We start from the raw sequence: 15,288 nt of genomic DNA, 5'->3' as shown, positions 1-15,288 counted from the left end.
GGGCATCATTTAGAGGAGGGTAAGAATGGAACTTCCAAAAAACAATGGTGATGGATCAGTCAGTTAAGAGAGTAGTGGAAGGTGAATGAGCCCAATAGTGGAACCTCTGCAAGCTCTTGCACCACTTAGTTCTTTATGCAACAGTATTGATGCTTCTGAATATGATAGTGCACTGGTCACCAAGTTATGGTTACCCAGCCAGGTATAATCTACTGTGGAGTCATCACTGAGAAGGGCAGCCACTAATTAGATGAAACTCTCTCAGAGAAAGCTTTCAGGTGTCCATGATATGCTGAGAGGAAACTCCATCAAATCAGGGGTACTTGATATCTGAGTGCCCACATATGGTGGCAACAATGATGTCATGCTGCATGAGAACTTCTGCAAGGGAATTTCTCACTTCCACAGGGAAAAAACATCCCCAGTGTGGCAGCAGGTCTGTAGAGCAGTGGACCTTCCTCCACCAGTGATATGGAAGTGTGTTCTTCCCACACTGGCAGATTAAAGGTCTTGCAGCTTAGACTTTAAATAAGTCCCACAGATCTGACCAGGGTGTGAAGATTTAACAGGTGATCTGTGTAGTAAAGTTTATTTTGTGGAAATAGCTTCAATTGAGGCTGATCTTCTTAAATTAATCAAATGTTGGAGGTTCTGTATAAAGCTGGGCTATGCGAAGTGCAGTCCATTTATGTGGGTAGCTTTCGGTCACTGTTGATCTCCACAGACGATAAGATGCTATGGTGCTTTCGTGCGGGACTGGGATTTGGGATGTGCGAAGTCCAAGTTTGTGGTAGCTTCCCATCAGTGCTCCTCCCCATATTACTTTACCCCCAAAGTATTGAATAAGGCATGCAGCTTCTGTGTGAGGGTGGGATGTGTGAAGTGCAGTCCCTTTGTGTGGGTAGCTTCCAGTCACTGCTGATCTCCATACAATCGACCAGGGAGTGGAGCTTCTGTGTGGGTAGTTTCCAATCAGTCTTAATCTCCAGACAACTAACCGGTATATGAAGATTCCACTGAAGTAGTGAGCCCTGGATGTGCAGAGGAAGTCTCTTCCTTGAGGCAGCTTTCCCTTAGTGCTATCAGCTAATCTCCATTTTTTGATCTTCCAGGGGACATCATCTCCCGCTTGACCGCAGATACGGCCAAAATGAGCGACGTGCTTGCAGGAAATGTGAATCTGTTCTTGCGGAGTGCGGTGAAGGTCCTGGGGATTATCATCATCATGTTCAGCATCTCCTGGCAGCTCTCGCTCGTCACTGTTCTGGGTTTTCCCATCATGCTGCTGGTTTCCAAAGCATACGGAAGTTATTACAAGGTATGGACAACACTTTCATCCTACTTATATGATCAGGCATCTTTACATTGTGCTTATTATGACTCTCAAGAGGATCTACTAGTACTATATGTACCTTCCTCAGTGTATTCCAAAGCACACGTCTCAAGGACAGGACGTGACAAGTACCAAGGGAGGAGGCAGATTAGTGCTTTACGCTTGTGTCTAGAACCAGGTTGTTCCACAGCATCAATGTCCAACAAAGTTCCAGATCCATGCCATATTTTCATGATATTGACATAAAATAAATTTACCTAAAGAAACCACAGTTGCATAAATAGATATCCTGAAAATCTGACCCTGATTAGCATCACCTGTACCTAGCTTAAACACCTAAGGATGGCAATGTTGTCTGAGAGTTTCTTAAACATTTCATGGATGTGACACCACTTTCTCTTAGTAATCCTGATTAAACAATATGGCGATTTTACTACCTCTTCTTTCAGTATGACTGTCTTTTTTATGACTTATAATTGGTTGAGGCAGGATGCTGCATAGGAAGGGTCCCAGTGCCTGTGCATGTAGGCACACATTTGAGGAAAACTCACTTAAAGGAAAGTAAGGGTAGGAAGAAATCATATAAAGAAAAAACAGAGAAGGAGAAGAGCTGCAAGTCAAGACAGAAGAGAGAACTAGAAACGGAAAAAGGAAATGAACCAAACCAAAATATTCGAAAGAGAAAAACAGCTACTTGAAGAGAGAAAAAAGAATGATATGAGATTTGAAAAATGACGTTTGATAGAAAAGGAAAACAAAGGAATGGGAAGGAGATTAAAGAAACAATAAATTGACAGAGAGCTTGAAATATGGGAATGTGAAAATGATAGAGTAAACTCCCTAAAACAGACTGTATAATAACAGGCCAGAAAAAATGAAAAAGTTGAGCAAAAGATGCTAACGTAATGTTGCAAATAAACAAATGAGTAAATAAATGTGGTCTCTGAGGGGGAGTCACTGATAGACAAAAGAATGGTAGAAGGAGTACGACATTAAGAGAATGAGGAGGGAAAATGGAAAAAGAGGACGGATTGTAAAGGTATGTGTAGTTTGAAGAACAAGTAATAGCAAATAAATACAGAGAGATATACTAAGGTGGTGGAAACATAGACACAATAGTAGTAGAGCTGTAATGGACCCTTTTTATGTATTGGTTTGGCGGATGAAAGTCTGTGTCCGCTCTGCCTCGTTGCACAACTGGGACCTGCAGGTGTTTGTAGGTGAAGGTAAGGTGTAGTTATGTATGTTTCAGGAAGATTTGATTCAGACCAGTCCCTAGACATGCCTACATTGTATGAAACGTGGCAAAACCAGGGCAAATCAGTGCTCTGGCATTATGCTTTAAAAACACTGTGACAAGCAATATTGTTTAAGAATGTTTTTTCTTTTTTATGCCAAATAAAAAGAATTGTTTAAAAAATCAGTATCTGGGACATTTCAAACCAAGAGGCGAGGTCTGTTTTATTTATTTATTTTTTATTTCTTTATTTATGCTTTTCAAAACAAGTTAATACAAAAAGCAATTGCACCATCTCACAGTACAATTTCTACATATCTCACACAGTCGAATACTGCCTTCTATAGTCCTTCACTTACTATGGCAATCATTATGAACCATGACAGTCCCATTCAACTTGGACATTCTCCCATCTCTCCCTCCACCCTCCTACATTGGCAAATATGTCTTGGCTGTCTATGGGCCCGAGGAACCACGAAACTGTAACAGCAAGCGTTTAGGGGTTATTAGTCTCCTCATCTTCAGGCCCCTCTCCCTCCTGTTCACCCGTTTCTTTGCCAATCAGGTATTTTTTATAAGCTTCCCAATATTGTGCAGGTCTGCTGGTTGGGGGAGCCAGTTTGTTGTATGCATCTGTTTGCGTATTGCAATACACCATATCATTATGCCATTCCTCAATCGACGGCACCGGTCCCCGATCCCAGCGCATTGCTATGCGACGCTTAGCCAGGAACAGCCCAATAGATACCAAACGTCAAACCGTCTTCTGTACCCCCCTGTCCCAGCCAAACAGCGCCAAGAGCGGTGCATGTTCCAACTGGTGCCCTCCTATGCCTTCTAATTCTGCAAATCCTTGTCCCCAGACCCGCTGAATGCCTGGACAGGACCATGACATGTGGAAAAAACCCACCTGGTCTTCCCCACATCTCGGACAAGTGGCCTCCGTACACAATCTATATCTATAGAGTTTGAGGGGTGTATAATATACCCTATTTATGTATTTAAAGTGTATCAGGCGGTGCCTGCCATTCAAAGAGACTACGCAAGTCATCGAAACGGCAGTATTGGCACTGTTCATCTGTTAACTGTAACCCCAAATCTCTCTGTCAGTCAATTCTGGCCTTTATCAGCTCATGCACACGCGCCTTCTGCACCTGCGCATAGAGTTTAGACACCAAACGACGGGGTTGCGCATCTGTAATAATCATATAGAGGGGCTGAATGTCTGGTGGTTCCCCCAACTCCTCACCCATAAGGGCACCCATTGCATGCCTGGCTCTATAAAAATGATATTGCAGAAGCGGAGTCGGTTCACTTACCTGCTCCCCCATCATATCCCATGTACGCATGCCACCCTCTCGGAAAAAATCTCCTAGTGTCTTAATATTTAGCTTATGCATGGCCTCCACCACACTTTTATCATGCCACAACGCACACCACTCCAGAGGCATGTGCGGGGAATATAGCAGGGTGAGCCCCTGCCGGCCCATCAGGCTGTGCCAGGCCTGTGTGGTAGTGTTCAGGGAAGCGAATTCCCCGTATCTTCGAGTCGGGGAGTGAAAGATCCTACTCAGCAAAGGATCTGGGGCTGCCGCTCATGTTCTATTTTTAGAAATGGCAAGTCTTGAGAGCCATGTATCCAGGTGTGGGCAAACATAGCATGGACGACTCTGTAATACAGCTCTAGATCAGGTGCATTAAGCCCACCCATCTCGTACCGTAGGGCCAGGGTCTGCCTTTTGACTCGGCTGCTTTCCTGCCCAGGCTAGCTTAACAAGCAGGGACCTCAAGGTCGCAAAAAATGCCCTTGTTAACAACATAGGGATATTCTGAAAGAGGAACAAAAATCTCTGAAGCACCACCATTTTCATGAGGGCTATCCGACCCACCAGCGAGAGCTGCAACCTGACCTATCTCTCCACATCTCTCGCCAGCGCTTTAATCGCGACCTCATAGTTATCCGCCATTATTATCTTAGGGTCTGTATGGACTCGGATTCCTAGGCACCGAACTGATTCCGTTTCCCACTTAAGGGGGAAATCCCCATCCACTGGAATTGTGGCTGGCGTCAGGGGGAACACAATGGACTTGTCCCAGTTCATCCGTAGACCAGAAAAGGCGCCATATTTTATAATCTCTCATGATATCGGTGCTACGTTACGGTGTGGGTCTTGGATATATAGCAAGGTGTCGTCTGCATATGCAGAGATCACCAAAATATAGTTCTGGAACCGGAGGCCCGGTGGCTATGATATTCCCGCAATGCACATGCCAGCAGTTCTGCAACTATCGCATACAGCAGGGACGACAGCAGACATCCCTGCTTAGTACCTCTAGTGATGTGGAATGTGTCTGAAACCAAGCCGTTAACTCTAAGCCTGGCCAAGGGCTTCTCGTATAACATTGTCACTAATTGTAGAAAAACGTCCCCCACTCCCAACCGCCATCATAAAATACCACTCAACCGAATCAAATTCCTTCTCCGCATCTAGGAATTCAAGTTCTGCATAGCCCCAAACACTGTGCGGAGGTTAGCAGTAAGACTACAGCCCGGAATAAACCCCGATTGCTCCAGCTTATTCAGTTTAGGTAAGAGTATGGCCAATCGGTCTGCCAGGGTCTTAGCATAGATTTTGGTGTTGACATTTATTAGTGATAACGGACGGTAGGATGAGCACTGCGTTGGAGCCTTGCCAGGTTTCAGCAACCCAATCAACACCGCCTCTCGCATAGAGGGCGGCATAACACCAGCCTCCACCATCTCTGCATAGATTGCCCTCAGATGTGGGAACAATATGTCCTGAAAAGCCTTGTAAAACCTTACTGTCAGCCCGTCAGGCCCCGGAGCCTTCCCCTCCTCCATACCCCCCAGGGCCCTGCTCATCTCTTCGAGGGTCAGGGGCACCATAAGGGACTCTCTGTCTGCTGCTGTTAGCCATGGCAATTCTATAAGTAGCATGTAATCTAGCAGAGCATCCGGATTCGGGGCAATCTTGGAGGTATAGAGGGCTGCGTAATACTCGCAGAACCTATTTGCTATGTGCTCTGGATCTGTGATCTCGCTACCATCCTCAGCCTGTATTACCATAATTGTGTCTTTCTGCCTGTTGGGATGTGTCATGTTCGCCAACACCGCCCCGGTTTCTCACCATCCCCATAGAGACGGGCTGTTGCATATTTCCCCATATGTTGGACCTCAGTAAGTGCCGTGTCCTGAAATTCCGCCAACTTGGTGCGTATGCAACCCAAAATCTGTCTGTCGGACGTGTGCAGGTGCTCCCGCTCTAACTGGGCAAGCTTGTTTTCCAAAGAGTCCAGACATCCCGAATCGATCGCAGAACCCCTGCATGTTTTGCTATGGTTGTCCCACGTATGTACACTTTAAATGTTTCCCATACAGTACATATACTATCTACGGAGCCGATATTGATCTGAAAGAAGTCTTTAATGGCAGTAGCCAACTCGTCGCGAAATGCCGAATCCAGTAGTGAGTATGGGGGAAATCTCCATGTAAATGGGGGAATCGGTTTGGGCCTCAATGCCGTCTCCAACAGGACCGGTGAATGATCTGAGTATGTTCTGGGCCAGGGGACCCCCACCTGCAAGTTACCTACCATGCTTTTAGAGACCAGCCAAAGGTCAATTTGTGTATGTAAATCATGTGCTGCCGAGTAGTGGGTGAACCCCCCTTGCTCCCCAGTAGGGTGTTTGCATCGCCATATATCGACCAGCCCCAACTCCGCCGCCACCCTGGTCACCACTCAAGCCGCCAAAGCCGGTTTCCTATATGCGACCCCCTCACCTGTCAAGTAAAGGGTCCGAGGGGCAATTAAAATCCCCTCCCCATATCTGCGGGAGCCCCCAACCCAGGTGCCCGTCCTGGCTGCTAGATAATAGTAAAATTGGGGGTTATCAAAATTAGGCCCATAAATCCCAACCAGGAGGAACATGACAGCTCCATGACTACAGCGCACCACTATATACCTGCCATTAGGGTCCATTTCAATCTCCCGGAGGCAGAAACCGGAGGACCTCGATGCCCAAATCAACACCTCCTAGAATGGGACGTGAACCCTGCAGCCAAAATTTGCCCCTGCATCCTCCTAGGGGTAAGTATGGGGCAACCCAGAGCCAGGTGAGTTTCTTGCAAAAGAGCTAGGTCCACTCTGTGCCGCTGTAAATAGGCCACTACCTTTTGCACCTTTCTGGCATTATTTAAACCTCTAACATTCCACATGACCATTCGCACCATATTCGGTCCCTTACTTGTATCTGATGCTGAAGTGTTATTTTCAATTAGCTACAAAATGTGTAGAACCCTGTACCTGCCATATTGCGTGTGTGAGTCTGCAATTGCATTGCTGAGAAAACCTTTAGAACAAATAACTCCCTGTAAATCCCCCCCCCACCGACAACAGGCATTGCCCCAACCCGCCTGTCTGCAAATACACATCCTGCCCCCACCCCTCCATGAACCAAAGTAACCCTCTCTTAAGTCGACGAGTGTTCCACATGCTCGGGTGGATGTTGCCCAGCTGTGCTTATCATCCCTCTAGTGCCAACCACCTACTGTACTGTAGTGGTCAAATATCTAGGTACTTGAAGCTTACACCATAAGACCCCCTGTCGTCTGTTTTGCAGCATACTATACGGTGCCACTGCCGACAGTTAGTGCCCCGCTAAAACATTTCATTTGCCACTGGTATTTATATTTATGTGCCTTGTCACCAGCCCCGTGCCACCCTTGTCCAGCGTTCACAGGCCACCTCTCCTACTCACACCTGCAGTTACATAAATTCTAGTCACAGCCATCCCGTGACAGGGTGTCCCCCATTTCACGTCCTCTCCCCTCAGCCATCCTCCGCTTCAGGAATTGGGCAAGGATTTTATGGTCTTTAAAGAGGAGCGGCTTTACATCCACCATCACCCGCAACCTGGCCGAGTATAACATATGGTATTCCAAAGAAGATCCCGTAGCTGCCGTTTCCCTGAAATAAATTGCCATCTAGCCTCTTGCACTTGTTGTTTGAAATCTGTATTAAGCGAAATCATCATTCCCTCATGCTGAAGGGTTTTGAGTTCTCTAGCTCGTCTCAAGGCAGCATCTTGGTCTCTATAGTTTAGTAATTTGGCTATAATGGGGCACGGCGGGGCACCTGGGGGCGGCTGGGCCACCACCGAGCAATGCGCTCTTTCAACCACAAGCAGACTGGAAAACCTGTTGCGCCCCGTCAGCTGGACGAGCAGGCGTTCTATGTAACCCTCCATATTATCTATAGCAGTAGATTCCGCTACACTCACTATACGTAGGTTACTCCTGCGGGATCTGTCCTCCAAGTCATCTACTTTGTAGGGCCACGAGCTCTTTGCCCATCTTAGCCTGACCGGAGGACATAGTTGACTGGCTTTTCTCCACCTCTGAAATGCGTCTCTCTGACTAAAATCAAATCAAATCATAAATATTTATAAAGCGCGCTACTCACCCGTGCGGGTCTCAAGGCGCTAGGGGGAAGGGGTTACTGCTGCTCGAAGAGCCAGGTCTTGAGTAGTCTCCGGAAAGCGGAGTGGTCCTGGGTGGTCCTGAGGATGGTGGGGAGGGAGTTCCATGTCTTGGCCGCCAGGTAGGAGAAGGACCTCCCACCCGCTGTGGTGCGGCGGATGCGAGGGACGGCGGCGAGAGCGAGGTTGGCGGAGCGAAGAGGACGGGTGGGTGTGTAGAAGCTGAGGCGGCGGTTGAGGTATTCTGGTCCCTTGTTGTGGAGGGCTTTGTGTGCGTGGGTGAGGAGTCGGAAAGTGATCCTTTTGTTGACAGGAAGCCAGTGCAGGTGCCTCAGGTGGGCGGAGATGTGGCTGTTGCGGGGTATGTCGAGGATGAGGCGGGCGAAGGCGTTTTGAATTCGTTGCAGACGTTTCTGGAGTTTAGCGGTGGTTCCTGCATATAGGGTGTTGCCGTAGTCCAGGCGGCTCGTGACGAGGGAGTGGGTCACGGTCTTTCTGGTGTCGGCGGGGATCCAACGGAAGATCTTTTGGAGCATGCGGAGGGTGAGGAAGCAGGAGGATGATACAGCGTTGACTTGTTTGGTCATGGTGAGAAGTGGGTCCAAGATGAAACCGAGGTTGCGTGCGTGGTCTGAGGGGGTCGGTGCGGTGCCAAGGGCCGTGGGCCACCAGGAGTCGTCCCAGGCGGTTGGGGTGTTTCCGAGGATGAGGACTTCCGTTTTGTCTGAGTTCAGTTTCAGACGGCTGAGTTTCATCCAATCTGCGACATCTTTCATTCTATCTTGCAGGTTGGTCTTGTTGCTAGTGGGGTCCTTGGTGAGGGAAAGTATCAGTTGAGTGTCGTCGGCGTAGGAGGTGATGTTGATGCTGTGTTTGCGTACGATGTAGGCGAGGGGGCTCATGTAGACATTGAAGAGAGTCGGGCTGAGCGAGGAGCCTTGTGGGACGCCGCAGATGATCTCGGTGGGGTCTGAGCGAAAAGGTGGGAGGTAGACTCTTTGGGAGCGGTTGGAGAGGAAGGAGGTGATCCAGTCCAGGGCCTGTCCTTGGATCCCGGTGGAGCGGAGGCGGGTTATTAGGGTGCGGTGACAGACGGTGTCGAAGGCAGCCGAGAGGTCGAGGAGGATGAGGGCGACTGTTTCTCCGTTGTCCATCAGGGTTCTGATGTCGTCTGTGACTGAGATGAGGGCGGTTTCTGTGCTGTGATTGGCTCGGAATCCGGACTGAGAGGGATCGAGTAGGCTGTTGTCTTCAAGGAAGTTGGTAAGTTGCTTGTTGACGGTCTTCTCTATGACTTTGGCAGGGAATGGGAGGAGCGAGATGGGGCGGAAGTTCTTTAGGTCGCTTGGGTCCGCCATATGTTTTTTCAGTAGGGCGTTGACTTCAGCGTGTTTCCAGCTCTCGGGGAAGGTAGCAGACGAAAACGAGCTGTTGATGATGGTCTGGAGGTGCAGGGCGATGATGTCGTCGGCTTTGTTGAAGATGAAGTGTGGGCAGGGGTCCGAGGGGGCACCGGAGTGGATGGAGTTCATGGTGGCTTTGGTCTCTTCCGTGTGGATGTGAGTCCAGGCGTTGAGCGTGATGGCTGGGGTTGTAGGTTCTGTGGTGGTTGGCTGGGTCTGGTGTCCGAAGCTGTCGTGTAGGTCGGTGATCTTACGATGGAAGAAGGTGGCGAGGGAGTTGCAGAGGTCTTGTGAGGGCGTGATGGCATTGGCGTTGGCGTTAGGGTTGGAGAGTTCTTTTGACGATGTTGAAGAGTTCTCTGCTGTTGTGGCTGTTTTTGTCCAGTCTGTCTGTGAAGAAGTTTCTTTTGGCGGCGCGGATCAGTTGGTGGTGTTCGCGGGTAGCGTTCTTGAGGGCAGTCATGTTATCTGCGGTGTGGTCCTTGCGCCAGGCTTTCTCGATGGTGCGGCAGGTTTTCTTTGATTCCTTAAGGGTGTCGGTGAACCAGAGAGGTTTTTTGGTGTTGGTCTGTCTTGGGAGGCGTCTGAGGGGAGCGAGGTTGTCTGCGCAGTTGGTGATCCAATTCGTGAGGCTGAGGGCTGCGTCGTTGGGGTCGGAGGAGAAGGTGGATTGGTTGTCGTTGAGAGTGGAGAGAAGCTGTTCCTCTGGGATTTTGTTCCACTGTCGACGTGGGATGGGTTGTGTGCGGAGGTGGCGAGTCTCGCGTCGGAAGGTGAAGTGGACACATCTGTGGTCGGTCCAGTGTATAGCGGAAGAGTGGCTGAAGGATACGTGGTTGCTGGCGGAGAAGATGGGGTCTAGCGTGTGTCCGGCGATGTGGGTGGGGGTGTTCACCAGTTGCTTGAGGCCGAGGTTGTCGAGGCTGTCGAGCAGGGCGGTAGTGTTGGGGTCGTTGTTCTGTTCCAGGTGGAAGTTGAGGTCACCGAGGAGGATGTAGTCCGGCGAGGCAAGGGCGTGCGGGGAGATGAAGTCAGTGATGGAGTCGCTAAAGAGGGTGCGTGGTCCAGGGGGTCGGTAGATGAGAGTTCCTCTGAGTGTGGTCCTGGGGTCGGTGTGGATCTGGAAGTGCAGGTGTTCGGCGGCGAGGGGGGTGTCTTCAGTGGAGGTGGTGACGTTGATGGAGTCCTTGAAGACGATGGCGATTCCTCCACCTACTTGGTTGGTTCGGTCTCTCCTTGAAATCTTGTAGCCGTCGGGGATGGCTATGGCGATGTCGGGGGCCGAGGAGGCTTTCATCCAGGTCTCAGTGATGAAGACGACGTCCGGTGCGATGGAGTCCAGGAGGTCCCATAGTTCAACGGCGTGCTTGTGGACGGATCGTGCGTTGATCAGGATGCGTTTGAGGTGGTTGATGGCGCGTGGGCTGGCGGGCGTAGTGGTTTCGCGGTGGAAGGTGAGTTTGCAGGTGTGACATGCGAAGGGTCCGTGGCTACGTTTCGGGTTGGCTTGGAAGCAGGTGCTGGAGCGCCCCGAGTTGAGGACAGCGGCCGCCACAAGAGGGAGGAGGGGGGGGAGGAGTGGTCAGCTGGGGGTGGGGGGCGGGAGTGGGGCGACGAATGGGGGCAGGGGGGGCGGGGGCGAGCAGGAGGTGGCGGCGGGAAAGCGGAGGGTGGGGGGTCAGGTAGAGGGGAGAAAAGATAGGGGAGGGGGGTTACAGAGGTGGAGGGGAGTGAGGAAGGTCAGAGAGAAGAGTCAGGAGCAGAAGAGCAGACGAGTGAAGAGCCAGGAAAAAGGTAAAGAAGAAGAGGAGCGAGGAGCAGAAGAGAGAAGAGCCAAGAAGAAGGTAAAGAAGAAGAGGAGCGAGGAGCAGAAGAGAGAAGAGCCAAGAAGAAGGTAAAGAAGAAGAGGAGCGAGGAGCAGAAGAACAGAAGAGAGAAGAGCCAAGAGGAAGGGTAAAGAAGAGGAGGAGAGAAGAGTCAAGGAAGAGGAGTCCGGCAGAAGAGGAGAGCCCTGTGAAGCAGAGGATACGAAGAACACAGATGAAGAACACAGATGAAGAAAGAAGAAAGCACACGCAGGTCGCGGTGCAGAAGAGAAGGAAGAAACACAGATGAAGTACACAGAAGAAGAATACAGATGAAGAACACAGAAGAAGGACACAGATGGAGTACACAGAAGAAGAATACAGATGAAGAACACAGAAGAAGGACAAAGAAGAAGAAAGCACACGCAGGTCGCGGTGCAGAAGAGAAGGAAGAAACACAGATGAAGTACACAGAAGAAGAACACAGATGAAGACAGAAGAAAGAACACGCAGGACGGGGTGCAGGAAGAAACACAGATGAAGTACACAGAAGAAGAACACAGATGAAGACAGAAGAAAGAACACGCAGGACGGGGTGCAGGGAAGAAAGAAGAACACAGATGAAGACAGAAGAAAAGAACACGCAGGACGGGGTGCAGGGAAGAAAGAAGAACACAGATGAAGAATACAGATGAAGAGCACAGAAGAAGATCAAAGATGAATAAAGAAGCAGGAGAAGAGGTGAGTAGCATGGGGCAGGGCGAGGGGCTGGGCGGGGGGGGGTACTTATTGTATCTAGTCTAACTGTTCTGTATTCCTATCCAGCCGCTCCGTCATTCTGTCCATTCTGAAGGAGAGGGAGTATAATTTACTGTCTATCTGGGTCAGGCTTTGCTGCATTGCAGCTAATATTTGTCTCAGTTCTGGTTCTTCCCCCGAAGGCATATCTGCTCCTCCAGGCGCACCCGCCACCACGTGGTCTCCCGCGGAGCTCTCTGATTACGCTGGTCAAACTGTAGTTTAGTTTGTTTTTTGTCGGTCTTGGCCATGTTTCAAGCCTTAGTTGATGCACAGGTTACACTCTCCCAGTAAGCACCACTTTAGGGTGCCTCCTCTGTGCCAATGTGTACCGGGGTGCACGCCCAGGCCTCTGTCTCACTGCAATAAGAAAGAGTACCCGCGGTCTCCAGATATCCGTATTCGTAGCGTCCATCACAGCAACTCACCACCTGGGGTAGACCTCACACCGCACAACTCATTATCCTGCTGACGCTGCCTGTTGCTCTCCACCTGTCCTCATCAATGCCTACGGGGACACCACAAGACGCTCCACCACTCGACCAAGCTCCAGCACCGATCAGGCCACATGCTCACCACTGCCGGGCCCTCCTTATCCAGCACCAGACCACGAAGGCTCCCCACTTCACCCTAGTGAGGAGCGTGCATTGTCACATTTGCCAGGCCTCTGCCCAGCAGCCAGGGGCCGCCTCATGTCACCGCCAGTCCCAGGCCGCGCTGGCCGCACCCAGCTCTCACCAGCCTGGCCATTTCACTGTGCCTCTGAGCCCGGCCTCCTCCTCTCGCCGGCCGTATCGCTGCACAATTCAGGAGAGCTCTTTTCAGACCACAAAGCAGTGCACTTGCACAACACCCGTTATTTTCTTCCCCTGCATTGCCGCACGTCGCGGCCCGCTGCAGCCCCACGGCAGGCCAAACAGGCCTACTTCAAGCTCCCTTTGGCTGGCTCACTTCCCGGACCTCTCCGGCTGTCGTCACCCGGTCGTCTTCACCTCCACTCGCGCATGCCGAGGTGAAGTCCCTCCGATCCCACCAATCGCTCTGTAGTCCCCCAGCTACGGGCACTACCAGCCGGGGCCGCCTCTCACGTCGCACTGACATCCGGGCCGCCCCAGACTCACACCAGGCCCCGTATCCCAGGAGCCCCTCAACAGCGCCGGCTGGCTGGGATTACCGGTCCCCGGACACACCATCCGGCAGCAACTTGTGTTATCAGGGGTCGTAATTCAGTACGACCGCAGGATTGATGCACGGATTTTAAGGTGGCCGGCGGAGCTCCGCTAAGGTGTGGCCATCTTGCAGCCAAGCAAGCTCCACCCCGTCTGTTTTATTTGTAATCTTTTTTGGTTGAATCCTACCAGACACCACGGCTGCCTGGTTTGCTTCCGACTTCTTGTGGCCATTCGGAAACTTCCCTGGGAATGCATTTCACCCTTTGCTTACTATTGGCTTTATGGTTTGTAACTTTCAGTTTCTTGCTTTTTATTTACTGGCTTTATTTGCTTTAGGCTGTCCAGCTTGAGTTTGTCCCTCTAAGAAGCAAATCTTATTAACTGTATCCTTCCGAGTACTCGTTTTATGAAAACATTCCTTTAAATCTTGTTCTTATCTTGTCACATTTGCTGTGCATTCAAAGATAAAGGTGAAATGTCAGGCTCTGTCTTCAGAGGAAGCTTAATGTTTACTTTTTTCTCTGACTTCAAAGTGAGAATATTTATGCGACAACCCTGCTGAGTAGCCATGTGAGAGGAGAGTTTGTATGATGGTTTTTTTTCTAGCAGACAACAAAAATGAACTCTGCTGACATTTCAGAATATATCAGAATTACATAAGTACAAATGAAGCACAGTTTTAGTGATTCTGAAGTGTGGTGGAAAAAAATATTTGAATATTATCAAAACACATCAATACGTTAGGTGATGGCATTTCCACACATCATCATTTGTGTGCAGTAAAGCTGTATGTCGTGCAAATATAATAGTCTTTTCAACTGAAAAAGTGTTGTCTGCAGTTGCGCCTCGCTTCGCTCATAAGGAGCGGGAGGCGTGCGGGGAGCATAGACAGGAGGGGGGTCTAAAATGTAATAAAATAAAAACAAAATAAATGAAAATGAACACTTACCTTTTCGCTGCTGCGCCCCGCTCCGCTCCTCTCATCTGCTGACTGCAGGCAGGCACAGTCTCCCAGCCTGCCCTGCGGCCAATCCTGACGCTGCTCAGAGCAGTGTCAGGATTGGCTGGGAGCACCCACCAGGGCGCTCCCAGGCAGACTGGGAGCCTGTGCAGGCTCTCCCTGTGTTGCTGGGCTGGAGAGAGCCTACTGCGCATGTGTGTTTGGCCGGCCAGAGACGGCTGGCAAAACATACATGCACAGTGAGGGGGAGTGCCAAGCACTCCCACTGTGCCTCATCTCAGATGCCCCGCCCCTTTCACAACGAGGGGCTAATGAACATAGTTTATTATCCCCTCGTTGTGAAAGTTCTGCAGCTTCTGCTGCTGGCGGGGGGACAACGCCCCTGGTTGTCTGTAATGTCTGTAATGTCGGTGCACTACCACACCATGTATTCTCAATACTATAGCACTCCACTTTACAGCAATCAACTCTACAAACACTCCACTTCATTCCACTCTGTGTTCTTTCACTCTATGCCACGCCACTCCATTCGATGACTTTCACTCAATGGCACAACACGCCACTCTACGCCACTCCACGCCCCTCCATTCCACAATGCTTACCCCACTCCAATCTACTCCAGTCTTCCCCACTCCAGTCTACTTCATTCAACTGTACTCCACTCAATCTATTCTAATCTACCCAATTCCACTTCAATCTACTCCAATGTAAACCAATTTACCTCCATCCACCCGAAGCCACCCCACCACACTCCAATCTACCCCACCCTAATCTACCACACTCCACTTCAAGTCTACCCCTATCTACCACAATCTGCTTCACTTTACCCCAGTCTACCCCACTACAATCTAGCGCACATCAATCTACCTCAATCCACCCCACTGTGATACAATCTACCCTACTTCACTCCAATCTACCCCTCCCACTCTACCCCAATCTACCACACGCCACTCGAATATAGACCAATCCGCACCAATCTACCCCAATCCAGTCCACTCCAATCTACCCCACTCTGCTTCACCCCAATCCAATCAACCCCATCCCAATCCACCCCACACCAACTCACTGCACCCCACTCCA

General features: G+C 50.2%; 1 protein-coding gene across 1 annotated transcript in view; it reads left to right on the top strand.

The window, feature by feature from the left end:
- Nucleotides 1-15,288, top strand: part of ABCB9 (ATP binding cassette subfamily B member 9) — a 117,058-nt gene that overhangs the window by 39,138 nt on the left and 62,632 nt on the right. The window contains exon 5 of the mRNA XM_069214964.1: nucleotides 1,113-1,318. Coding sequence (XP_069071065.1) covers nucleotides 1,113-1,318 — 206 coding nt within the window. The remainder of the gene's footprint in view (nucleotides 1-1,112; nucleotides 1,319-15,288) is intronic.

The sequence above is a fragment of the Pleurodeles waltl genome, chromosome 11 (assembly GCF_031143425.1).
Source record: "Pleurodeles waltl isolate 20211129_DDA chromosome 11, aPleWal1.hap1.20221129, whole genome shotgun sequence".
NCBI lineage: Eukaryota > Metazoa > Chordata > Amphibia > Caudata > Salamandridae > Pleurodeles > Pleurodeles waltl.
Note: the sequence above shows the minus strand (reverse complement) of the source record. Positions and strands in the feature narration are given on the sequence as shown.